The 18,299-nt window shown below is 35.1% G+C and overlaps 1 protein-coding gene across 2 annotated transcripts; it reads right to left on the bottom strand.

Moving 5' to 3' along the window:
* Window positions 1-2,339: 2,339 nt before the first annotated feature.
* Window positions 2,340-16,053, bottom strand: LOC104906531 (bidirectional sugar transporter SWEET17). Of its 2 annotated transcripts, none has more exons than XM_010695299.4 (6): window positions 15,878-16,053; window positions 15,729-15,765; window positions 14,956-15,163; window positions 7,438-7,599; window positions 2,850-2,969; window positions 2,340-2,753 (listed from the first exon to the last, which is right to left on the bottom strand). In XM_010695299.4, the coding sequence occupies exons 1-6, from the start codon at window positions 15,912-15,914 to the stop codon at window positions 2,592-2,594; spliced, it is 726 nt and encodes a 241-aa protein (XP_010693601.1). In that variant the 5' UTR covers window positions 15,915-16,053; the 3' UTR covers window positions 2,340-2,591. The 2 variants fall into 2 exon arrangements, 1 of the variants encoding a protein (XP_010693601.1); XR_002041301.3 differs by lacking the exon at window positions 2,340-2,753 and adding an exon at window positions 6,114-6,242.
* Between the last annotated feature and the right edge of the window lie 2,246 nt (window positions 16,054-18,299).

The following is an 18,299-nucleotide window of genomic DNA, read 5'->3' as shown; positions in this document are numbered from 1 at the left end:
AGTTCCAACTCAAGAACTCGATCCATTATTCTCTTGGAGTTCCAACTCAGGAACTTCACTTATTATCTTTATAAAAGCATCGGTATTAATTTATGAATCTTGCACACATAAAACTTACACACCTTGTTAGTTATTACTTTAATTTGTCATCAACTCATCATCAAAACTATATTGGGTCAATAGGAGAGTTTTTTTTAACTATCTACCAATTACAAAATAACAAATCATACCTCGACATAGTCATCCCTGGAAAACATTACTCTTTACACTAGAGTAATGCAGGTACAAAACCATAGTGCTCACCAATATCCACCAATATTACGCTCTTAAGTTAATTTTTTAACACTTTCTAATGTTACTATTAATATTAATATATCATCGCACGCATCGCGTGCATATAGTGCTAGTAAATTTAAATGGAGGGAAATGGAAGGAATTGAAAGAAAATACTCGTTAATAAATTTTCACTCTCCTTTCTTCCCAAAAGTGGAGGAATTTAGGAGGAAAGAGAAAATCTAAGACAAACACAGGAAGTTAATTTTTTTCCTTTTTGTTTCCTTCTTTTCCTTTATCTTCTCTTCTCTTTGTTTCCTTTACTAAAAATGAACCAATTAAACAAGCTATATGCTAGGTCGTGATTTGGGACCAATCTGATTTTTGGGTAAAATAGATGGTCTAAAGCAACTCAAATTTGAAACTTTAAGCTAAATTTTGGCCTGGTTATGAAAGGCCTAGAAATCCCACTTGGCCCAACCCAAATTAGTGGTTATTGATGCAAAAAAGTTGGTTTGAGGCATTGGCCGAAATAGAATGCATTTTTTGGGCAAAGCCCTGCTCATGATAACATCTAGTTTTTTACTTCGAACAAAATAGAATATTTGGGAACACACATACATTATAAAGTATGAGGATGTCTCGAGTACAATTAGAGCTAATGATGTGCAGAATTGTCGGCTAGGCCTGTCATTTGGCTCGCAAACTTGGGTGTAGCTTTTTTAAAACAAATTGAAAATTTGGGCAGGCTTGACGACTGGGTAGCGGCAATAAAAAAATACTCGACGGACAAGCCCGTCCAATGCTTTAACTTTTAATAATTTATTTTTTCATAAGAATATTAAATATTACTACCATTACAATTTACTAGTGTTTGACATATAATAAAGCATAACTTAAGTTCTATTATTTTGATTGTTCATCTGGTTATATTTCAAATTTTAATTCGACTCTTATGTCTTCCATTTCACTTTAACCAATATCTTCTTTCATAACATTACATAATTTTTTAACATCACTTGTTATTGCCTAAAGAGCTTCATTTTTTCTCTTGAGTATAACTTTTGCTTAATAGAAAATTATGTCGCATGTATTTTCCCATAAAAAAATCTTTTGAAACCTACCTGCGGGGGCCGTCCGCTAATAAATTAAAGGACGGTAGTGGCAAAAAAACTAGTTGTTAGGTTCAGACAATCTCCGGTAAGAAAAAATTTTCATTTATTAATATTGTACTTTAGAATTGATAACACTAAATACAACTTGATTTAGTGCTTAAAACTTTATTATATGGACTTGAGGTCACGGGATCAAAACCTATACTATGCAATTTTTAATTTTTTTCATAGTACATGGATTACATGAACCAAAACTCCCTTAGGGAGAGCACAACGTGACACTGTTTCTTTTTAGGAACGCCTTTTAATATATTTATATAGATATGCATGCTAAAGCGAAAATGCTTTGCGAGTCCCGACTCGTTGGACAAAATTTTTGGAGTAAGCCCGATTTGTATCCCGTCGAATCCGACTTATAGTTATAATCAGCTCTAGGTAAGATGGGCATACATATATATTATAATATATGTTTTATAACACTCCCCATTTGATGTACAAAATCTAAAACAATGCCGCAAAAGACGCTTGAGATGTTGTATAGTTAAAAATTTTACCACGAAAACAAATTCATGGTTAAGGATTAGATATAGTAAATGCATTGGCTAATGATTATATATTGACAGATATAACATTAATAACTAATAAATAACAATTTGTAACACCATTAAAAACGTATCTTTTGTTCCAGGACAAGTGTTCAAACTAATGTATTAGAAAAATACAATTGTACCTCAACTCTCTATATCTACCCATACGTACAACTATCGTAAAAAAAAAAAGAGAAAAAAAATAAATAAAAAAATAGAATACTACACTATTTTTTCAATTAACTCACTTTTTTAAAGTCAATGAAAGTGAGAATGCTTCAAATAAATTGGTAATTATTATATCTAATTGCATGAAACTAATTTTATCTCGAACTATGTGAAGTTTATATTTCACTTCAAATACATGGGATGATTGGAAATTTACCTTAACCAATAACTAGTTATTGGTTTTATACGTGTCCATATTCAATTGCATGCAACTAATTTTATCTCGAATTATGTGAAATAATATTTCACTTCAATTACATGAGATGGTCAAGAACATCCCTTTGCCAAAAACTAGTTATCGGTATTATATTTATCTTAGAGACAACAAAAATCTACTATGGTTATAAAAAAACGCGTCCAAATTTCATTTCTTTCAATAACTACTTTTTTATGTTTCTGGCTGATTTTGATGCCTAAGAAGAGGATCTTGTGTTGTCCCCTCTTCAATTGATGCTTGCAAGGAAGGCCCGTGTGAACCTTTATGATTTCTGTATATGCAATACACAATAAGTTGTATTGCCCCAAACAAAAACCCTATCCCGTTTGGTACCTGTACATAGCCATCATTATTTTACATAAACTAAGTATTTTTTGGGTAAAAATGAAAAATTGAAAGAAAATTTGGAGGGAAAGCTTAAGTATTTACCCCGAGGAAATAGTCATGCACCAGAATTGCATAAACCGTCCAAACACCTCCAGTCACAAAGAGGACAAATGATAGACCAAAGGGCATATATTCTACACTCTTGGTTGTTATCACTGTTTCCTAAATATGCATTTTTAAAAAAAAACCATTATTAAAAATTAAAAAATAATTTTAACACATCAAATTAATTGGAAAGTAATTAGCAATAAGCACAATATTGATTTTCTTTCAATATATATAAACATTTGAAATATTGACATAAACTGTCATTCAGTATTTAAAAAATATCTTTAACTAATTTAATGGTTGTCTGGTATACATGGGAATTTAATTCCCAATGAAAAGTTTCATTTTCTATGATCTTATGAAGTTATTTTCCTTATGTAATTCCTAAGATATGGATTTAATTTGTTTGGTTGACATTAAGGAATTTGCACTTTCCATGAATTGATGTAGGAATTAATACTGAATGACCAATGGGGGTGGATAGATTCCCACATTTTGTGGGAATTTCAATTTTCCAAGAAATTTTCATTGCCCTCATTTTTCCCACTTCCTGTAAACCAAACAACTACCCTATCAGAAAATCATAGAAATTTATATTACCTCCATATTTTCTATATGCCAAACAACCACTTAGTTTTTTAAATTGAAATGAACAAGACCTTTATTCTAATTTTATTAAGCATCATAGAATATATTTTTATGCCTATTACACTGGGGTGTCATTTCGGGTATCTAGCTCAATCCCAAGTCAAATAATTTTTGGATGTTGAGTCACTTTTAACGACATCACTTGGTTCAGGTCGAGTTTGATAATTTCGAATCGGGGGAAAGTTAGTTATATGTCTTCTCGGATTCAGTTCAGGTCGAAGTTTAGACTGGGTGTAAATCGGGTTCTCACTATGTTCATATAAGACCATTAATTGAGGAAGGAAAAGTTGTTGACAACCACGTTCGTTTTAAATGTCGATTTCTGTAAGCTAAGTAACCACCTATATATGTTTTGGCATGAAACCACCTTTTAAGAAGGAAAAGTTGTTGAAAACCACGTTTGTTTTAGATGTTGAAGCATTAATACAACAATATAAAACCATCATAAACGGAAGGATTAATTATCATATTCAGACGTTGTCATTGGTATGCGTGCCAGAAAGCATGAACTTTAAATATGGTCGTCTATGGTACAAGTGGCAGGTTTTCCTTTGGACTACCTTTAAAATGTATGGGCATGACAAGCCCTTCATCATGTGAATTTTGTCGTGAAAATAGATGATGAAGTATCAGATCTACCTCGTGAACCAGAATAATTTCGAGCACAAATGTCCTGGATATTTCTGAACCTCTCATCCCAAGTTGTTTCCTACCACTCTATGATTCTCAAGTTATGAGGGTATATTTAGATTTTGTAAGAAGTTTGGATGTGTTACTCACTGTACTAGAGCTTGTGTCATATCAAACCATGAAGCAAATAGGCGAATTCACACTCGTGTGGCTAATCTTGAATAATTAGGGAGAAGGGTTTTATATGGTACGGTCCGATGAATGTTGCTTATTATACAAATTTAATTGAGGGACTTCTTGATAGATTCAGGTATCGAAACACTCAATTAAATTTATTTGAAGATATTGAACGATACGATGAATATCCTTAGAGGAAAAGATATTCATCTTTTAGTGATGATGATAATTCGGATAATCTTAGCTTTCCTACGGCACACCCAAGCTCTCCGTATACATTTTATTCGGGAGAAGAGGATTTTGATGAGGTTGCTCCTGACGACGAGGACTTGCATGTGGCGGGAGAGCAGTCTGAACCCCAAAATGAGCCATCTAATGTGGCGAATTATCTACATCATTATCCAGGTTCAAGGTTTAGGCTCTCCTCGGATCAATATGTCAATTTCACCCCTCTAATGCTACGTTCTATCTAAATAGTCGTTATCTCTCAACGTATGTCGAATAACCCTTCTAATTATAAACTTAGTGAATTATCCCAACATCAAACTTTGAACGACCGCCAAACTCTCTTTGAAGTTTTAGGAATTACTGAATTGGCCAATCAATCTTTTTACACTAGTCATCCAATCTAAGAAATTCTGGTCTCCTTGAAGATGTGGTGCATCAAGTTACATGACTCTCTCAGGTGTACAATATAGGTTAGCTTTCGCACCATTTTCAAGACATATTTATAGCAACACACAACATCATTTTTTAAATTACTCCACAAGCTGGTTCGATGGCTCAAGCAAGGCATAAACTAATAAATCTAATGGATTTTATCCAAGCTAGCTCGCGTGTGCACCCGTTACCTTTTCGGCATTCACCAAACTCGCATTTCTCGCCGTAATCGAGTTCTTATCCATCAAGTGCTCAAGTTAATCAAGAGAATGACCCTCCAAATTCCCCGCAATCTCCTATTACAATGACGATCATTGAAGGTTTCACATATCTTCTTCTTCTTGGCTTCATAAGAAGAGAAGGTTACCAATTTTATCTCGTTGTAAGTCGATGGGTGCTGAGATATCTAATACTCATCCTTTGTATATTATGACGGATTGGGCCCTGAAGAGAAGAAGGATGAAATAGTAGAAATGGAAGAGTAGAGGAGGTTCTAATATGTGGTGGGAAGAAAAGTATGAGATAAAGTTACATCCCAAGGACATTACTGGCCTTGAGATGGCTGACGGGCTTGAAGTGGAGCCTGGCAAGAGATTACATCAAAGTGCTCTCCCAGAATACATGCACTAGATCTGATCCTCCAACTATAAAGCAGCTCAAAAGTATTGAAGCATCATCTAGAAAATCTGGGCAGTGTTTGATGACCTAGAAATGGAAATGCAATTTTCAATTATTCTCTTTCTCTCTCTCTCCACCTTCTGGTGTGGTGTCTGGCCATGGACAGCCACCTAGGTGCTTATGAAGTTAGTTGCATGGGATTCAAGGGGCCTCAATAATGAGCAATCCCTTGCTTTTGTGTATGTATTTTGACTTTATTGTACGCATTGTCCTTTGTTTTTGTTTCTATTAGAAACTAAGTCTAGTGTTAGTTTTTCTAAGGACAAGTTTAAGTCGCTAAATCTTTCTTTTGTTGCGGGGTGTGATGCTTTAGGCACTAAAGGGGGTTTTAGTTTTGGGGTGGACTTCTAATGTTATTTATGTCATCCATTCTTGTCAAAACGTTATCATATGTAATGTAGTTGAACCTAGTGAAAAGATTAGATATGTGTGTTTTCTCTATGGCTCTAGTGTTAGAGGACATACCTCAAGTCTGGGCTTCTTTACTTAATTTCATCTGCCTCTTCCGAATTGCTTGATACTTGGTGATTTACATTTTTTGGCAAAGCAATGTGTTCATACTTGTTCACAATTAACTTCTACGGTGTGCTTTTCCTATGTTGTCAAAAAAAAAAATATAAAGCAAGTTGATGCCTCCCTTAAAAAAAAAAAAAACGCAAGTTGATGACTTGAAATCTTACTTTCATTTTCTTGATGTGTATTGATAATCTATTAATCTTGGCTTAATCATGTAAGAAGAACAACGTTATTATCTTTCATACGTGGCTGAGGGAAAAAAGGTGGAGATGTATCTCTATATATCACATTCATATTCCAATCAGTAATCACAACATCTTGTCATTATTGGAAAGTTGCGACTTGCTAGTTGCTAATAGTGGGCTACTTTGATAGCATGCTCAATAATTACATGCAACTCCAACAATTATTAAGCTGTCTTGTTTCTTGTATACACGTGCAGCCAAACTTTTCTAGACTTATAAGGCGCTAGTTGGCCATAGGCCATGGCCATTACCTTAATCGATTTTTTATTTAAGCAGATCAGTCGAATTTTAATGCCGTATATATGATTTTACTGCCTTTTCTCATGTATAATGTAATACCTACTTCTTTGATTTCAAAACTAGTTATTAGGTCCAATCTATATTTCGAGTAACGAAAATTTTTATTTATTTATATTATACTTTAAATGATAACACTAAATATCGTTTGGTCTAGTGGGTGAGACTTTCGTATATAAACTTGAAGTCATCGGATAAAACCTTATTATTGGAAGGGTCATTATAGGACCGATAAAATATACCAATAACTTTGAAAAATAAAATAGTTACTGTAGAAAAAAAATTACTTGTACGGATTCGTATTTAATTGTACTCGCTTTTGTCTCTCTTGATTCACTATTTTTCTTGTCTGTATATCAACTCGTGACCTTCATGGGCCCGAACTGGTATGACCGGACCCACATGGACCCAGTCTTTACGACCTGACCTGCCCGACTACCAGGCCTACTTCTATATATGACAAATTAAGTTATTATCTCATATTTGTCTTTTGAATTATGATCGTACGTGTGATGGGTTGGTGTATCTTGCATATTGTGCAAATTGCTTGCACAAGCACAACAAATAATAAGCGTACTATAAATTGGGACTAATGATGGAAGGCAGATGAAAAGGGACTAAACATGATGAGATAGAGGATAAAATCAAAGATAAAGGGCTGCCAAAAAAAATAAACGAAAAATAGATATGAGGAGGCAAGTGGTGAAATTAACAGTGTAGTCTATGATTACCAGAACAGCAAGAGGAGAAGCATACATAGCCACCATTGGGGTCAAGCATATTAGGCCCACCACTTGGGTTCGCAATTGACCGTGCACTCCAAAGTATGTTACCAGAATTGCTGCGCCGACTACGCCTATGTTTAATATGCTAGCCATTGTGGCTGTCTTAGCCTGCATGCAACAACGGTAATTCAGCCTAATTGAACATATTTTAAGAAGAAAACCGAAAAGAAAAAACTTTCTCTAGGTTAAACTTATTACAAAATCGACCATTTTAGCATGAATGACTATAAAATGGGGATAATTTTGATGCTAAAGGGTTATTTATGGTGGAAGTTAATCATTTAAATAATAGATGATCCTTTATATATAAGTGATCCATTTATTTTAATTATTTAGGAAAAATAACAGTAACATATATTAAATGATAGACGAAGAGTCCATACGTACATAAGAACTAACTTTCCGAGGATAGTGGTTTTCTCATCTTTGTTCAACACCAAAGGGAATTAGTCTAGCTAGGTGATGGGAAACCGAGTTCCCATCCCTAAGCACATGAGACCAAGAAACATAGGCAAAACATTTACTTAACAAAAACGCATCCTCAAGGATAGAATCAAAATCAGAGTAAAAGATAGCACCCTTGGAAATTCGATTAATGAGAACTTGGCAGTCTGATTCAATAATGACGTCCTTCAACTCATGAACTCGAGCAAGTTGTAGGGCGAGGCAGATGGCCTTACCCTCAACGACTTCCATAGGCCAGTGTGCCCGAACCCGACGAGAAGCTGCGAAGAGAACCGAGCCACGATGGTCTCGGGTAACGACCCCAATGCCAACCCAACCATCATCCGACAATGAGGCATCAATATTAATTTTAACGCAATCCAGGGGGGGGGGGGGCTATCAATACATTGGAGCTTTTGGCAGCAACGCAACGAGGAAGATTATATATCTTCTGTGAATATAGACCGTAGTCCTTGCGAGCCTTCATGGAAGAATCCACTACATGGACGTTATGCCTTTGCCGCTGCTCAAAGACCATTTAGTTCCGACGAAACCACAAGTTATAAGCCACATAGCTGAAGGTAAATAATACATCATCATCAAAGTCCTCCCATTCGTTCTATACATCGAGCCATGTTAACTATGATCATTTGGGGAAATATTTGGGTGACCAGCCAACACGCACACTTCTGCCACTACTGGGAAGAAAAAGAAAGCATGAAAGGTAGTTTCCAGGGTTACACGGCACATGGGGCAACAATCATCATCCATAACGTGCCGGAATTTAAGTAAAGCACAAACAGGCAAAGAGTTTGAGCAATGACGTCATAGGAAGTGGCGGATTTTTGGTGCCACAGGGAGACTCCATATCTTTACCCAAACCATATGAAAGAGATCTAAATTACCTGCTTTACCAACCATATACGCCATTTTGACGGAATACTCCCCCGTCAGTGAAAGCCCACGAGATAGAGTCCTCGAGCAACCTTACACTTAGGGGTATCGCAAGTATAGCACGAGCATCATCATAATTAAACGTCTCTTGAATTAAATCGGCCTCCCAATCCATATTCCCAAACTCAATCAAATCACAAACTCATTCAATCCCCGGAACCTTCTCACTAGTAATGAAACGATTACCCTCATCGCAGATCCAAGGATCATCCTACACTCGAATGTTAGTGCCATTACCTACCCTCCACAACACCCCCTTACTCCCCAAATCTTTGGCACCCAAAATACTTATCCACGAGAAGCTACTTAGATGTCCACTTGATGCCTTAAGAAATTAAATTCTAGGATAGTATTTAGCTTTCATCACCCTCGCAAACAAGGAGGAACCATGAATAATCAAACGCCATGCATTGCGACCAAGGAGTGCTTCGCTGAAAACCGATAGATCTCGAAAGCTGAGGCCTCCGAAACATTTAGGTGAACACAACACCTCCCAACTCTTCCATTGCAGGGATCTGTGATCATACTTGGAACCCCACCAAAATCTAGCCATCGAAGAATGGATGACTTGAATGACCGCACATGGGAACTTATAAACTCCTATCAACTAGGTCGGAATTGCTTGGATAACTGACTTCAAAAGAACCTCTTTTCCAGCTCGAGAAAGAAGCTTCTCCTTCCACTCTTGTAACTTCTTCCAAATGCGCTCTTTAACATCATTGAAAACTTTCTTTTTAGACCGACCCGGGAGGGTGGGAATGCCTAAGTACTTGGAATATCGATCAACTAGTTTCATAGCTAAAAGATCCGTCAGCTCCTCCTAATTAGAACTAACCCCTCTACTAAAAGAAATCTCCGATTTTTCGATATTTATCTTCTGTCCAGATGCAGCTTCATATTTGTTGAGAATATCAACTATAGTGGTGCATAAGTCTTCCAGGGACAAAGGCACTCTGATTTTCAAAAACAACTTCTGGCAATATAACTTTCAACCTGTTTATAAGGACTTTTTAAACAAGTTCATAAATAACATTACAAAGTCTTATGGGTCGACATTCAGAGACAAGAGTACGGGATTTTACTTTAGGGATGAGAATTACATTTGTTTTATTCAACATATCAGGGGGTCTTGTTCCATGAATAATGCCAGAGACCAGAGAAGTAACATCAGCACCAATATGCCAAATTTTTTGATAAAAAAGAGCATGCATATTGTCAGGGCCAGGAGCTTTGCAAGGCTTCATCTGATTGAGGGCCTCCAACACCTCTTCCTTCGAACTGTCCCTTGACAATTCTCTATTCATAACAACAGAGATTTTCGAGGAAACAGCCTCTAGAACAACATCCATCTCACTCTCATCAGAAGGAGAAGAAGAAGAAAAAAGAGAGCTATAATAATCAGTAATTATCTTCTCTATATCATCCACATCCTCCCTCCACACACCACTCGAGTCATACAAGCCATGAATACAATTTTTCCTTTTTCTCTGGCTTGCTTTGTGATGAAAATATTTGGTATTTTTTTCCCATTCTGGATATCAGATACACGAGACCGCATAAACCAAAAAGCCTCCTATTTTTCAAGCAAATCATCCAAGCTAGACTGCAGAGACATAAGAAACTCGCAATCATCAGCATCGTCCCGCTGCTGAACATCTTAAATACTCGCTTCAACCTTCGCAATTTTCTTATCCAGATTTCTGAAACGACTCGCACTCCAGCTCTTTAAATCACGCGCAACACAAGAAATGTGCTCACCAAAGGGGGACCCCACATCACTATCCGCACTGAACGAACATGTGGTTCACACTCCTCATCCAACAGCCATGCAGATTCGAACTTGGAGGGTTTTTTGCGTGTTCGTTTCCTACGAGGGCGGCCCAACAAACGAACAAGAATAGGGGTATGATCTGATTTCTGTCGGAGGAGATGAGTGACTGCTGCATCCGGGAAATGAGAGCACAAACTAGGAGACGCTAAGAAACGATCCAAGCGCTCCCTAATGTGATTTTGAGCAAACTTTCCTCTTTCCCAAGTGAACCACTGACCACGATAGGCCAAGTCATGCACATCCAAGTCACAAACCAAAGCTTGAAAATCAGCAACATTTCGCCTCAATCTACCAACACCACCCTCGATCTCACTCATACAAAGGACCTTATTAAAATCGCCACCATAGAGAATAGGACCATCAAAATCATGAAGAGAGCGCAAGAGCTCCCAAATCTTAAGTTTTTGAGAGGATTCCGGCCAACCGCACACACCAACAAACCTCCATTGCACTCCATCCGTTCCAACCACATCCCACAAATGTGATTTTTTGAAAAGGAAACAAGAGTGAAATCCTGAACACTAGCTTTCCAATAAATGCAGAGACCCCCGGAATTTCCTTCACTACTAACACCATAACCACAGTCAAAACCAACCCGATTTTTCAAACTAGCAGCTTCAATACCATCGATCATAGTTTCAGATCACAAACAAAAGGCCCACACTATTTACAAAACTCCACTTACGAAGTAGGTGAACTGTGTTGGGTTTCCTAATCCCTGGCAATTCCAGCATAATAGATTCATAACTCCCAGCGGGGTTCGTTATCACCAACCTCCGCCTCACCAGTAATAGACCCACAGCCGGGGGTTTTGGAAATCGTAACTCGTGACTTTTTTGCGTCCCCCAAATCAGCACCACTATCATCATTAATCACCATCAAGTCCGGGAGTTCTCGTTTTGCACCCAAGCCATCCACCACACTTGGGTGCATCTCATTTATAGTTAGGTGTTTTGCGTTTTTGATTTAGCATGGGAGGTTATTTTCACTTGTTTTGGCTTAACAGTAGCATCACTAAAACTAGCGGAAAAAATAACAGGTGGCGTGCAACATACATGGGGGGAAGAACAATCTCAGTGGGGGGGGGGACAAGTGGATTGTCCATATACGGTTGAGGAACATCTTGTAGGGGATGATTAGAAACGTTAGGGACGGAGTTCATCACGCCATCACTGTGAGTTGTAGCAGCACTAGAAATATCATCACCCGAAACACTCCCTCTTTTAGGAGTAACAAATTCGAGACTCTTGGCATAGCTAAGGAATTGCTTCGTTTCATCCTCCAATTTTTGTCTACCACGCCTAGGATACGCTCGAATCCAAGAACCCCATTGTTTCTCCAACGGTACGCCTTCTCCTCATCATTAACCGACAAAAAATCCTGCTCGATATCACCCATAACTCCACAAGCATAGCAGAAAGAAGGCAACCTCTCGTACTTTACCTCGATCAACGCTGATTCTCCCTTGCCCATAGAGATTCTTTGCACTCTCCTCAAAGGCTTTGTCACATTAATATGAACCCGAAAATGAGCAGACGTGTCCCAGGACACTCCTTCACCATCCATCTCCAACACTTCTCTAATACTCCCAGCTAACAATCTAATGTGTTGCGCCGATCTACAACCAAGGGGGAGGTTGTATGACCGAATCCAAAAGGGGCGCAGATTCATAGTGATATTTGATGGTTGTTGATTACCCTCAAAATCATTCAATAGGACGAGATTTTGATCAAATGTCCAAGGACAACCCGCCAAAACTTTTGCCTTGTCCTTGGCATGGAAAAATTGCACCACAAACAAACCATTCTCAATAGGCCGAAAAAGAGCATTCTTTGAGATAGAACAAATCTAGGTCAAAGTCCTTTTCAGCGCTTCAAAATTATAAGACCGGTTTGATAAGACTTTCCCCACTAATAGGGCTAGGTTAATATCGTTATCAATTTCGTCATCAGGAATTTCATCGAGGGACACTATGGTGTCTTCCTCCGCCATAATGTGAAGGCCGGTTCGAAACACGAGAGATGATTTCATCAGCCATCTGACTGACTGCGGATCCCAAGGAGGATTGAAACGCATGAAAAATCGAGAAGAAAGGTGAAACCACAACTACGGGGGACCCCAACCCTAGAGAGAAAACCCTATATAAGTGATCCATTTAGTTCAATTAGTAAGTCTACTTACTTAAAAAATGACCCTCTTGTGATATAAAAGTGAGACAGTTTACAATAACTTTATTGTAGGGCGGTACACAAAACTTATTGCAAGTTTTGTGTCCTTTATTGCTGATATTTAGGATTTCTTTTTATTTTAATTAGCAAGGTTAAAAAGAGAAAGTTTCCCATGTTCTAGACCATATGTGACCTATGCATACAAGTTTAACAAATTTGTAAGATAAATCTATCATTTCTTTTATGTGAGGTGCTCCATGGACTTTTTTTTTTTTTTACGGAACAGAGCATTTCATATATCTAAAACCCAAGACAAATAAATGTCATGCTTCCACATGTATTCTTCCCTCCTTCATACAATCAAATGAGACATTAAATAATAAAAATATGTGTTTCAAGAATCGAACCTCTCACCAATAATTTGATATGCTAAAGAATTAACCAATTACACTACAATACTTAGTTGGTCTTTTTTGGGAGAAAAATCATATACAGACAAGATAATATTTTATTTTTTAAGACTTCAAATGCACAGTTGGTAAATAATCCGCAACATATTACCCGAAACACGAACTAGTTAAGTAATAAAAGTCTTTGTCATACATGACAAGGGAACCAATCTCAAATGGGTGATCCTCCATCCCAAATCCAAACTATCATTTCAACAAAGAAAGAGAGAACTTGGCCATGACATGGACCACTTTATTACAAACTCTACTACTATGATAAAAACCACAAAAATCAAAAGAAAGATTCAAGCACTATATATTAACAACAAGGCAAATATATAATATACCAGCTTTCTTCAAGTTATTGAAATTTCTGTATGCATCGTTTGAGATATTGTTTCCTTAGTTGCTAAAAATTTTAAAAGGTAAATATAATCACATCCATTTCACTTTCTCATATATGTATATATAAATATATGTATATATATGTATTATCTATATTATATATATATATATATGTATATATATGTAATATTATATTTACATATATATATATATATATAATATACATATATATATATATACATATATATATAATATATACATATATATATATATATATACATATATATATATATATATACATATATATATATATATATACATATATATATATATATATATACATATTATATATATATATCATATATATATATATATATACATATATATTATATATATAATACTATATATATATAATATATACTATATATATATATATATACATATATATATATATATATACATATATATATATATATATATACATATATATATATATATATTCTTTGGCTTGTCCTCGCACAGAGTCACCCACCCTGGGGCCCAATAAGCCCCAAATCCTACTCCAATAATATTGAAATTTTGCTTCCACCAAGATTTCAACCTTAGTTTTTCATATGCAAAATAAGAAGTCATATCAATAAACCCAAGGGTTCTTGGTATACATATATATAGGGGCAAGATCACATGAGAATGATCCTTACATGAAAAATGAGAATGAATCTCAACCACACGATTAGATTACAGTTACAACACTTGTTCATTCCTCCTAAAAAATCTTGATCCCAAGAGTATATATATTTTTTTTAACTTTTTTTTTTACTATTCATTTTTTAGAGTTACATATTAGAATTACATCACTTATTCATAAGAGTTATAGCACGTAAAATTCATTCTCATATTAACTCACTTATATATATATTATATATATATATATATACTTCAGGTGAATTTGAGAGTATATAAATGAAGAGATATGATGTTCATCTCGTTATTATCTTTATTTCAGATTGTCATAATATATACTTCCTCATTTTATTTTTAGTCTACACCTTTTGAACTTTGACATTGTTCATATATACTTTGTTATTACCGTTGTTTGTGATTTTTATACAAGGAAAAACATAGTTGTATGTAATCTTTTTAATAGGCTGCAACATATAATTTCAAAAGATTAACATAAAATTGAGGACATATAAGGTAACCAACTAAAGAAGGAAAAACAACTAATTGAGACTCGAATTCAAGACTTCTCATTAAAGTAGAGAATGCACACCTTCTTTTTGGGTGGTGCATATTTGATAAAAAGGAGCACGTAAATGGCTTCCAAGGCAGCTCCAAATCCATTAACAGCGGAAACAAAATAATCAGGTTTAATGATGCCGTAGTAAGTCCATAAGGCGGAGTTCAACACGGTGCATATGTATGGAAGACTTTCAAATTCTTCGGTTGATTTATTCTTCACTATCCTATAAAATGTTGGCCTGTACATACAGAACTTCATCAAAATCCTTATACAATAGAATACAAATATAGGCTTCTACATGTTTTAGCTATTATAACCCCTGATTCACGCTTAGTTTCTTCTTACATCTCTAAACTAATACCATTTCAGAAAATGTATTTAGGCTCCGTTTGGTAGGGCGTAAAATATTTTCAGTGTAAAATGATTTTCATGGAAAACAATTTACAATGGAAAACACAATTCCAAAATTAGTTTTCCGTTGTTTGGTTCGAAGTAAAAAAAATGATGAAATGAAAGGAAATGAAAGGGAAAGTAAGGAGGTAGTGAGAGGAGTGTACAAGAGAGAGAAGGAAATAATTTTCCCTTCATTTTGAAAGGAAATGGTTTTCCATCCTTGGGAGAGTAATTTTACCCCAGGGAAAATGGCTTTACACTCTTTTGCCAACCAAACAATGTAAAACTGAAAATAGAGGAAAACAGTTTTCCAGGAAAACGTTTTACGCCCTACCAAACGGAGCCTTAATGCTTTTTATTAGCTTAAGGGCTGCATTATTAAAGTCATTCATGTGCTAAAAAAAACTTACACTGGAGATACATACTGCAAGAATGACAAGATAGTTCCTAGAATAAAACATATATAAACAATGTGTTAGATTAAACTCAGATTCCTGCAGATCAAATTCATGTTGCTAAAATATTTATATGCATAACGCATGTATATCATATTTCTCACCTAGGCTCCCAAAGACTGAAACTACCCAAGACTCCATTAATTATTTTGGGTGAAAATCCTTAGCTTAATTGAAGTAGTTGTTTTAATAGATAGGGGCGAAGGGAGGAAAGGAAGATGTTAGCCACAGAAAAACAGGCAAGCAACTATTTGATTTTTTTTTGGGGGGGGGGGGGGGGGGGGGGGGGGGGGGGGAATAATTTTGAAGCGAATAGAGAAGGTTGTTTGAGAGGAGAAAATGAAATGTTTGATATAGAGAACTTCTAGGAAATTTAATGGATTATTATTTTGGCTTTATATGAATGCATTATTTTTAGTCTGACGTGGAACTGTACTAAATTTCAATGGTTTGATTCAATCATTGTCTTTGGAGTTAATGAGTTTCAATTCAAATGGTTCCATCAAAAGATAATGTTTTTTTTTTTTTTTTTATGTTTTTTATATTTGGTTTTTTTGAGAGGTTGTTTAGTTAAAATACAAAAAGCAAGTAGAATGTTTTGAAAAGTAAACTAAGGCGAGGTGGTCATTTGATTGGCAAAAGTATAGGACATTGCATTTCTTAGTAAGTTTAATTTCGTACAAAAAGGAGAGAGTTTCTTACATATAGAACCTAGATAAGTAGAACTCAACTTTTCATAAAAAGTTTTATTTCTTATAAACAAACAAATAACTTTTGCCACTTCTTAAGAATTCGAACTTCAAGACAAAAACAATTTGCTAGAAAATAATACTTTCTACATATTCAACAAAACAACATTTACGGCCCGTTTGGTAGTCGTTAATAAATTGCGGTAATGGGAATGAATTTTAAGTGTAATTTTATTAGGGAAGCACCCTTAAAATCTCCATGGGGAGGCATTTTTTCATGGACAAGCAATCTCACCCTTAAACTTGTGTTTTTGTCTCCAAGGGGAAGCAATTTTCATTACCATCATTACCACCCTACAAGGTATTGGATGGAATGAAAATTCAAGAAGGAAAGTGGACACTTTAGGATAAATTAGCATTACCATGGTAATGGACAATGATATTTTTCACAAATTTACACACAAATTCATTCCCATTACCACCATTTATGACCAACTACCAAACGGGCCGTTAGCACTTTAATCTAGCTAAAGTCTACTACGGTACAACATTCAACACTTTAATTGAACATCATGTATTGCCCCCATCTAAATGTCTAGTAAATAACTGGAATAATAATCTTTAAAATGAAGGTTATATATGAGAGATTAATTCTAAGAGAAGTACTAGCTTTTCTTACATATGCATGAAATCAAGTATAACTTTAACTATACATGCTACTTTGTAATTATTAGAAAAAGTATTGGGTGAAATCTAGAATTGTCTCAAAACTATTGGAGCTTCCGTTCTATTATATATTAAGAAAATGCACTATATAAATATATGCAATCTGCACATACAAGTGCCAAGTATCATATCAAAAAAAAATCATATCGTTTAAGCCACATAACTAAAACTTAAAGACATAACTATTAATAATCTTTCACAAATTTATAAATTAGTTTAAATATACAAATATTAAAATCTATTCGAAACAAAAATATTTAAGTAATAAAATCAGTTAATTATGAATACACAAAATTATTTTTGGTGAATATTAAAATATTTTTATTGCTAGAATGCTTTATTATGATTACAAAAACAAGCTAATTAGACATAAAAATCAAAATTCTATTATATAAGTAGTTTTTTTCAAGTAAAAAATCATCCATTGATTTGAAGTCATACGACATCTACACTAGAAGTCAAAAAACTAATTAACAAATACATATCAAATTGAAATCAGCATAATTCTAATATGGCAAAACCACGATCGTTGTGTAGATGTAACACTCCTGAAAATCCTCGTATTTCACATCTTTGTTTGATGCAGCCATCTATGAGGGATTCTATTGATCTGATGTAGCGTTGAAGTAGAATTAGATTTAATTCAACTGATTGTAAACAAAGAACTGACAACTATTGCAACCCTACAAAAATTTCGTGTAATATCCTCAAGTTTTATTATTATTTAAATAACAACTAATCTTAATTATTAAACTAAAAGTAATCCATATTTAGTAATTAAAAATCACTAAGTCAATGTTAAGTATTTTGCTTAATAATTTATGGTTAATGAAGTGTACGTATAAATTAAATTACTAAAGTCTTATAATCAACCTTGCAAGAAATTTGGGTGTGAGCCTAAATATTAATAACAAAAATCTGATGGCCCAATGCCCTATTCTATGAGCCCAAACAAGTAAAAGAAATCCAAATCAGAATTTTGAGCTTGAAAGCTTCAAATAAAACAAGAAAGAAAATAGGAGGAAACCCCCTAAGGAAACCATGGTCAACCGACCACCACCTCCCCTACTCCCTCCTTGTTCCCAACACTACCTCCCCTATGATGAACCAC

The sequence above is a fragment of the Beta vulgaris genome, chromosome 3 (assembly GCF_026745355.1).
Source record: "Beta vulgaris subsp. vulgaris cultivar EL10 chromosome 3, EL10.2, whole genome shotgun sequence".
Taxonomy (NCBI): domain Eukaryota; kingdom Viridiplantae; phylum Streptophyta; class Magnoliopsida; order Caryophyllales; family Amaranthaceae; genus Beta; species Beta vulgaris.
Note: the sequence above shows the minus strand (reverse complement) of the source record. Positions and strands in the feature narration are given on the sequence as shown.